At 38.1% G+C, this 8,709-nt stretch overlaps 1 protein-coding gene across 4 annotated transcripts; it reads left to right on the forward strand.

Annotated features, from left to right (window-relative positions):
• The first annotated feature begins 607 nt into the window (after nucleotides 1–607).
• LOC131330653 (cellulose synthase-like protein H1) lies at nucleotides 608–8,427 on the forward strand. 4 transcript variants are annotated; one of them, XM_058364310.1, is made up of 9 exons: nucleotides 608–953; nucleotides 1,293–1,617; nucleotides 2,370–2,495; nucleotides 3,541–3,663; nucleotides 4,781–4,993; nucleotides 5,491–5,608; nucleotides 5,705–5,892; nucleotides 6,591–6,941; nucleotides 7,642–8,427. In XM_058364310.1, the coding sequence occupies exons 1-9, from the start codon at nucleotides 694–696 to the stop codon at nucleotides 8,197–8,199; spliced, it is 2,262 nt and encodes a 753-aa protein (XP_058220293.1). In that variant the 5' UTR covers nucleotides 608–693; the 3' UTR covers nucleotides 8,200–8,427. The 4 variants fall into 4 exon arrangements, with proteins under 4 accessions (XP_058220293.1, XP_058220295.1, XP_058220296.1 ...); XM_058364312.1 differs by lacking the exon at nucleotides 4,781–4,993; XM_058364311.1 differs by lacking the exon at nucleotides 2,370–2,495 and having other exon boundaries at nucleotides 625–953.
• The last annotated feature ends 282 nt before the right edge of the window (nucleotides 8,428–8,709 follow it).

Genomic DNA, 8,709 nt, shown 5'->3' on the forward strand with positions numbered 1-8,709 from the left:
CATGTGCTAGTATTGAACGAACTCTTACAAAAAATAATGAATTGTAAATCCAGACATATTGAATTCAAAATTAAGTAATTTTTAAGAGTCACATAAAGAAATTTCTTATGAATTCTTTATTCTCAGCGTAGATGACTTGTCTATGATTGGACCGAAAAAAAATATAATTGAGGTGTGCACAAGCTGTTGGGTCGTGATCCCAACTCTCAAATCCGCATCACCAAGCACATGCATGAAATAACAAACCAAGCACATAAACACATATGATATCCGAAGAAAAACTCCACTACGTATATAACTCATATATACACAAATATGAAAAAATCTCACCGAAACAGCCATAAGCCGGCTTTCCCACTCCTTTCTCTCTCTCCTACTCAGTCCGGTAACTCTCTAATAGTCTCTCCAGACATGACCTGCTCCCACCCACACCCACACCCACACCCACAAACAGCCTTATCACAAAGGCTTTTATATCATCAGGGGTTTTATCCCCTATATACACACACACACACCCCCCCCCCCACCACTTGGGTGTACCCAACAAAGCTGCGCCTAACACCCTCGGGATAAAGAAAGGAACAAATCTAGTCTAGTCTAGTAGGAGTAGTATAAATAACCAATAGATCGAACAGGGCAAAAAATTCAAGCCAACACACACTGCCACACCATCTTCTCATACTTCCCCACCCAATGGCCAACCCTACTACCAGTTTACCTCTCTACGAGCGAGTCACTCGAAAAAACACCATAGCTCGAGTGATTGAGCTCAGCATACTCTCTCTCCTCCTCTCCCTCCTCGCCTATCGGATTCTTTCCTTCCAAGACCATGGATTCAGTTGGCTCTTGGCGTCCCTGTGCGAGTCGTGGTTTGCTTTCAATTGGGTTCTCACTGTCAGCACCAAATGGAACCAAGTAGAGTACAAAACCCACCCACAACGTCTCTTGCAACGGTGGGACACATGCGTCTTTGCTTCTTCTTCTTCTTCTTCTTTTTAAAGTTTATTCCCTTGTTCGAAACTTGTGGATTATCTCAAAGGGTGTCGCAATAGTCAGAACCGGCTTTAACCTAAAGCTTGTGCTGCGGTCGTTTTGGTCTCTAATAAATTTTAAATTTTAAGTGCCCTTGAAAAAGTCTTAATTTTTACTTTCGCTTTAAGCTCCTAAAAAGTTAAGACCGGCTCTGGTAATAGCTTGATATGAAATCTCGTTCGGTTTGTTTTTTCGGTTTATGTTGAAATATATACGTCGTCACTAATTTTATTTTCCTATTATGGACGAATAAATATCAGGAAACCCGAGCTGCCTCCGGTGGACATGTTTGTGACGACAGCAGACCCTGTCCTGGAACCACCTATCCTCACTGTGAACACCGTGCTATCCTTGTTAGCGTTGGATTACCCGGCTGATAAGCTGGCATGTTATGTTTCCGACGACGGCAGCTCCCCTCTCACCTTCTACTCTCTTGTTGAGGCCTCCAAGTTTGCAAAGCTCTGGGTGCCTTTCTGTAAGAAATATAGCATTCAAGTCCGAGCTCCTTTCCGGTACTTCTCCGGCGAGTCCATGTCCTCTCAGGATACCTCACCCCAGTTCCAACAAGACTGGAAGAAGATGAAGGTGGAAAGAAAATTTTAACAATTTAGGCCCTGTTCCGCTAAGATAAATAATGCTTATTTTTTGAGTTAAAGGAAGAAATAATTACTTACTGTAGTAAAAAATAAGAACCATAGCGAAACGGGGTCTTAGTTAAACTTAGTACTCTCTCTGTCTCAATTTAATTGTTATTTTTGGGAGTTCGTGTCATTTTTCAATTAATTATATCTTATAATTTATAATGTTTTAGGTGATTTCGAAAAGATTGAATTATAAAATAAATCAAGATCTATCAAACAAAATTCATATTAAATATAAAATTCATTACCACTTTAAAGATATAACTAGTCTTTTTAATCCAGTTAGAATAGAACTGGATAAGTAAAATTGGGAGGAGTACTAAAATTTTGACATAAGCACTTCCAGTAATGTTTTTAAAGTAGAAGAGGACGAGAGGTATTAAAAATTTCCAATTTTGAGTAGCATTTGTATCGTTAAGCACACAATTGGCAAAGTTCCTACTTGGGGATGAAAAAATGTTATCACTTTATATTTATCAAATTCTATGACTTTTTTTTCTCCAATAGATTGTTATTACTGTTCAATCAAAATTCTTGTGTTGGATGAAGTCCATATCGTTGCCTATAAAATGAACAATCATGTGAGAGATTGGCACACGAGAAGATCTAGATGGTGTTTCGTAACATGCAACTAAACGATTGGGCCCATGAATTTTAGTGGGTAGCGACTTAATTATCTTTCATGTTGAACTGCAGGATGAATACGAACAACTTAGCCAGAAAATTGAAGATGCAGCCAGAGGGTCCATACCATGTGAACTTGCTGGCGAGTTTGCAGATTTTATGAACATGCAACGCGGAAACCATGCATCTATAGTCAAGGTAAAATTCCCAAAGGCATAAGCTGCTGAAATACAATATGAGTGTTTTAGCGGATTGAAAAAAAAAAAACGAATTTTTAGATTCTAAGTGTTTCTACTAAACTAAATGAATTACAGGAGGCTAATGACAATAATAGTCAAGTTGTTTTCGCTATAGAGTAATATTTTAATTGATATATGTTAGATGAATGACCTACCTAGAAATCTGTAAAAATAAAGGTTTTTTTGCCCATTTAGTTTATTTAGTTTAGCGAATTAAAACGCACCCTAAATTGTGGATTATAAATCATAAAATTTTGAATTCTAATGAGAATCAATAAGAGTGTTTAAATGATATGTGTGTGAGAGCTTTTGGAGGAAACCTTGGTGAGTCAAATTATAATCAGAATTAAAAAAGCTTATCCACATATGATTTTTGAACTTTACTTTCTCTAATTTATTTTTGAAAATGTAGTTTAACAACCCAAAATCAACTTTTTCACAAACATGCAAATTCGAAAATACTCTTGTCGCCCGAACTGCGTCATAGAACCAATTTGGGCTAGTTTAATCAATCAGGGACTCTTGCATTTCAGTAATAGATCCTAGAGTTCAAATTTTTTCACCTGCGTGTGAATGTTCTTCCCTTAGATAAGTTTTTCTTCTATTTCTTTGTTTCTACTCTATAATGAGTTTATTTCTTATTGATGTAGTGTCTAGAATTTATAATTTGCACTTCATTTATATAAATAAAAAAAACCGTCGTAGTACTATGGGTGTTTTAGCCATTTTCATCTATACATTCTTTCGGTCTAAATCAAAAGGAAAGAGTTCGACAAACATGCTTAATTTCAAGAGTCAGCATCTTTTCTTTTTTTTTCTTGAAAAGCTATGGAATTTAGACATGATTAATTAGTTAAATTAACTTGCTTAAATTTTTTCCCCCTTTTAATTAAGGTGATATGGGAGAACAAGGAAGCTGGTAAGTATTAATTATCAAAACACGTCATAGGCCATTATTTTCCCTAGTTAAATTAACTTACTTATTTTTTTCCCTTTTAATCAAGGTCATATGGGAGAACAAGGAAGCTGGTAATGCAAATGGAGCAGTGCCGCATCTTGTTTACATATCCAGAGAGAAGCGTCCAAAGCATCCCCATCATTTCAAGGCTGGCGCCATGAATGTTCTGGTAACATTAATTATTGTACCATTGTTAATGTTTCTTTTAAGGCCGTTGATTTGGCTAAATCTTTTTTTTTTTTTTTAACGCCACTTCCCTGCAAGTGTATTTTTGGTGTAAAAATACACTTGTAAGGGAGTGGCGTTAACAAAAAAAAAGAGTGGCAAAATTATTTCTCTTCTTTAATTATCTTTATTAGTAGTATATATAGAAAGGTTGGAGAAATTAATACTCCCTACATCCCTTATTTAGAGTCCAGTATTCTATTTTGGGTTATCCCTTAATAAATGTTCATTTTGGAAAGTTAGTGGATAAAAGTTGATGCATTGTCTATTTTGTCCCTAAAAGTAAATTTCATTTTAAAAAGTTAGTGAATAAAAGTGTAATGATGATGGATAAGTAGGGAAAGCGGAGAAAAAAGTTGATGTGAAAGATATAATGATAATATATTTTTAATAAGTTGGAGTTGCAAAGCAAGACATTTAAAAAGAAACGGAAAGAGTAATACAGTACTGCCAACCCCACCTCAATAGATATAATTGTCCTTTCACTTTTTTAATTGCTGAAATTTAAATCCAAATAAAAAATCTAAACTAGTAGGTGAATAGGTCTCAAGTGACCACTTATTTCATATCTTAATGTGAGAGAGAATTTGTTCGTATTCATGTAAGGTGCAGTTATGTTTGAGGTCGATCACGTGCATGTAAAAAAAAATTTTGGGTTTATATCATTGTACGAACTTTTATTTGTGTGTCTTATGCATCGTGGAATGCAGATTCTTTTTATTTATAAATATATAGTTGGCCTCCAAATTTTGGAACAAATTTAGGGCACCACTTCGATATAAGTTATCTATAAGTATTTGAAAGGTTTCATATGTAACGTTTCTCTTTTACAATTGTATACTTTTAGGTTAAATTTTTGTACAACTTTTAGTAGTTTTATCGTGCTTTTAAAATAAAATTTTGAAGATGTAAGGGGGCCTTATATTGGGAGTTCGCTTTCGGACCCCAATAAGTTTGAGCCGGCTCCGTATAAAATATGTTATGGAATGGTTGTTGGGTTAGATATAAAGTTTCTCTCTGGTACCAAAGCAGGACTCATATCATTCCGTCTTTTTTAATAGACAAGAGTATCAGGAGTGATGACAAATGCCCCGTTCGTGCTAAACGTAGACTGCGACATGTACGTTAACAACCCCCAGATTGTTCTTCACGCATTGTGTTTGCTGTTGGGCGTGAAGAGCGACAAGGATTGCGCATTTGTTCAATTTCCCCAACAATTCTATGATGGATTAAAAGACGACCCTTATGGAAACCAGTACGTGGTTTTGTATGAAGTACGTATGGATCTCTTATAACACAAACACCGTTTTTCTATAGCCGGATGTCTCAGCTAGTATGCGTGCACCTCAACTAAATCCGAAGATCACACAACACTATTTCGATTACCGATTAAAATTTTACGATGCGCAACTGTTTTTCAATTTCTTTTCCAATCCGATAAAGAAATTCAAATGCTAATGAGAAGGTAAACCAAGAATTGCTGCAACTCAACCCTAAGGGGTTGTTGAAGTGGTTTTGGCGAAGACTTATTAGGAATTTGTTCCTTCCTAAAGTTTTAAATTCGATTCTTTTTACTAACAATTTTTGGGGCCACGTGTAAGCGTGTGGAACGCCAACTGTGGAAGGATTTGTAGAGATTAGTCTGAACTGCATGCAAACTGGTCTTGGACACCCTATATTACCGGAAAAAGAGAGAGTAAGAATTGCTACAACTCACACCAAAGTGATTAGTAAAATGTCTACCCCTCTTTGGTTTGTGTGTGAATGGCAGTATCTAGTTCGTGGTTTGGCAGGGATTCAAGGACCCTTCTACGGAGGAACCGGATGTTTCCACAGGCGAAAAGTTATCTATGGTTTATCACCATATGAATATGATGAAGAAATAAGCGGTAAGTAAATTAATTAAATAGCCAACCTGATAAAACTAAACAAATTTTATACAACCATACTGACTGATATTATGTTTGGGTGTTATTAATTGCCAGGAAAATTAAGCGATGAGAATTTACACAAGACTTTCGGAAGTTCGATGGAATTCACAAAATCAGCAGCTCAGATCCTATCAGGATCGAAGAGTATAAGTTGTGGTCCACACGATTTGTTAAGCTCCGTTGAGGCAGCCAATCAAGTCGCTGCTTGCGTCTATGAGTACAGTACCGCATGGGGTAGGGAGGTGAGAGCCACATTTTTAGCCTCTATTTTCATACACAAATTTAAAAGGAGCATAAAAAGATTCGAAAACAATAGATGAAGTTGATGCTTTGGACGTTGGAGCAAAATTACGAACAGATGTAGCAGAAGTCGAAATGCTTCGGCACTAATTGCAAGTTAAGCGACAAAATAGCTGGCAATTCAGAAGGGTCCGGCTAAATACAATTGCAAATTTGCTACATGTAACCAATTCATAAGGAGGAATCCAAAAATTTCCTCTTATGAATTGACTACATGTAACAAATTCGCAGTTGTATTTAGCAGCACCCGAATAATCATTTTTGAGACTAGCTTATCATCTCACATTCCCTCGAAAGGATGGGGATCTCCTTTCCTTGAGTTGGTCACATCGCTGCCGGGACCCGGGACCCGTAGATGTGCACCACGGAATAGTCATTTTCAAGTAGTACGCTGTTCAAGTCGTCCATTTCGCCAATCAATGGACATCGATCTCATCTCGGTTTCTGCAAATATAAGTCATTCATTACCGAGATAAAATCTAAACTATTGATTTTCGAGATGGACGACATTTGAGATTGTGCACTGCACCGATCGCCTTCGTCACGGCAGTGCCCAAGGTGGACCACTGGTTCTTGTGAGCTTGGAGCTTCAATATCTACTTCTGAGTGGGAATAATACTTAAAACTTTTTAAATTACAGATGGGTTGGATTTATGGATCGACGACAGAGGACGTCCTCACCGGACTCATAATCCAGGGGAGAGGTTGGAAATCAACCACCTGCATGCCGACCCCACCCGGGTTTCTGGGCTGCGCGCCCTCCGGCGGGCCTGCAACGATGACCCAGCAGAAAAGGTGGGCCACCGGGCTTGTCGAAATCCTGGTCACCCGGAGAAGCCCACTCATCTTGACACTGGTAGGGGAGCTCCAGTTCAGGCAATGCCTGGCCTACCTGTGGATCCTGCTGTGGGGCCTACGGTCCGTTCCCGAGCTCTGTTACGCTACTCTGCCGGCCTACTGTATCATCTCTGGCTCACGCTTCTTGCCCAAGGTGAGTGAGGACTCAAAAATTATTTAATACTCCCGAAATTTATGAATAGTATACTTCCTCCTCTTACTTAACATGTTAAGCTCATATGGGAGACACATGTGGAACCTATCAACCTACATATTATGTGAGAGAAGAGAGTATACTATTCATATACTCCGGGAGTATTGAATAATTACTCGTGAGGACTTACATAATCAAGCACCATCTAGGTTTTTTTTTTAGACTTATTCACGGTTCTGCGCAATCTCAGCCGTTCATTTCAGCAATTAATAGTCTTAATTTAAAAAAAAAAAAACTATTCTCGCGAATAGCTTAATCAAAATTCAGACCGTCCAAAACACATTTGGACGAGCGCGATTGAGCGCCGTAAATTATTTTCACGGCTCCGCCGTAAAAAAGTTTCTCTCTTTTTTTGTTACCTAAACAAAAAAAAAATGTTCTTTTCTTACTCCTTTTTCAATATGTGGGCCCGTAAGTGTTGCTAACTTGCTGTTTGTGGTGAAAGTCTTTACACATGGTTTTTAATCTCAAAACTGACAACTAAACAATTTATTATTTTTGAATAAAGAGAGTTTTTGAAATAATTATTATAAATAATAAAAAAAGAAGATAGTTTCTGAATAAATATTTTCTTAAACAAGTACTAATTTCGATGGTGCACCTTTAGATCACTTGTCATCACTGAGTGTTTCTATTGCAGGTTGAAGAACCAGCCCTATTGATACCAGTTGTCATTTTCATCACATACAACCTATACACCCTTTCGGAGTACTTCCGAGCCGGACTCTCAGCCCGGGCATGGTGGAACAACCAGAGAATGTTGAGAATTACCGCAATGACAGCATGGTTGTTCGGAGTTTTCAGCGTCATACTAAAGCTCTTGGGGCTATCAGAGATGGTCTTCGAAGTAACCCAAAAGGAACAGTCCTCGACAAACGGCAGCGATGACGATAACGCTGATGTCGGCAGGTTCACGTTCGATGAGTCGCCGATTTTCATCCCCGCCACCACGGTTCTGCTGGTAAACCTGACCGCGTTGGTCATCACGATTCTCGGGTTCCGACCAGTGGCTCGCGGTGGAAATGGATCGGGGATCGGGGAGGTGATATTCAGTTCGTGCGTTGTGCTGTGCTTGTGGGCATTTTTAAAGGGGCTGTTTGGTAAAGGGAAGTATGGGATCCCTTCGGCCACAGTATACAAGTCAGGGGCTTTGGCATTGTTGTTTGTGAACTCGAGCAGATGGACATCGATGGGTTAGAATTTTGGTGGTGAAATTAGAAAAACAGGGTGACATTTTTTGTTGGAAATCATTGTTGTATTGTTTGGGGATGAGATTGGTGGAGAATCCAGAGGAATGTGATTTGTAAAATACTACTCCCTCCGTCCCACTTTGTTTCGCCTGTTTCCTTTTTTAGACGTCCCAAAAAATTGTTTATATCTCACAATCTATAATATTTTATATATTTAATATAGATTTTGTTTGATAGATCTCAATTTATTTTACTAAACAAAGTTTTCAAAATCATAAAAAACATTATAGATTGTGAGATATAGACAATTTTTTGGGATGTTCCAAAAAGGAAACAAGCGAAATAAAGTGGGATGGAGGGAGTACTTTAAAGCTTACATTCTTGATCAACATCTTGCATGAAGTGGGCCTCTCTCTCTCTCCCCTAACCCTAAATGGAACCAAGTGGACTACAAAACCCACCCACATCTCTTGCAATGGTACTAGATAGATAGACAGACAGATAGATAAAGATCTACA

Source organism: Rhododendron vialii, chromosome 6a (assembly GCF_030253575.1).
Source record: "Rhododendron vialii isolate Sample 1 chromosome 6a, ASM3025357v1".
Classification (NCBI taxonomy): domain Eukaryota; kingdom Viridiplantae; phylum Streptophyta; class Magnoliopsida; order Ericales; family Ericaceae; genus Rhododendron; species Rhododendron vialii.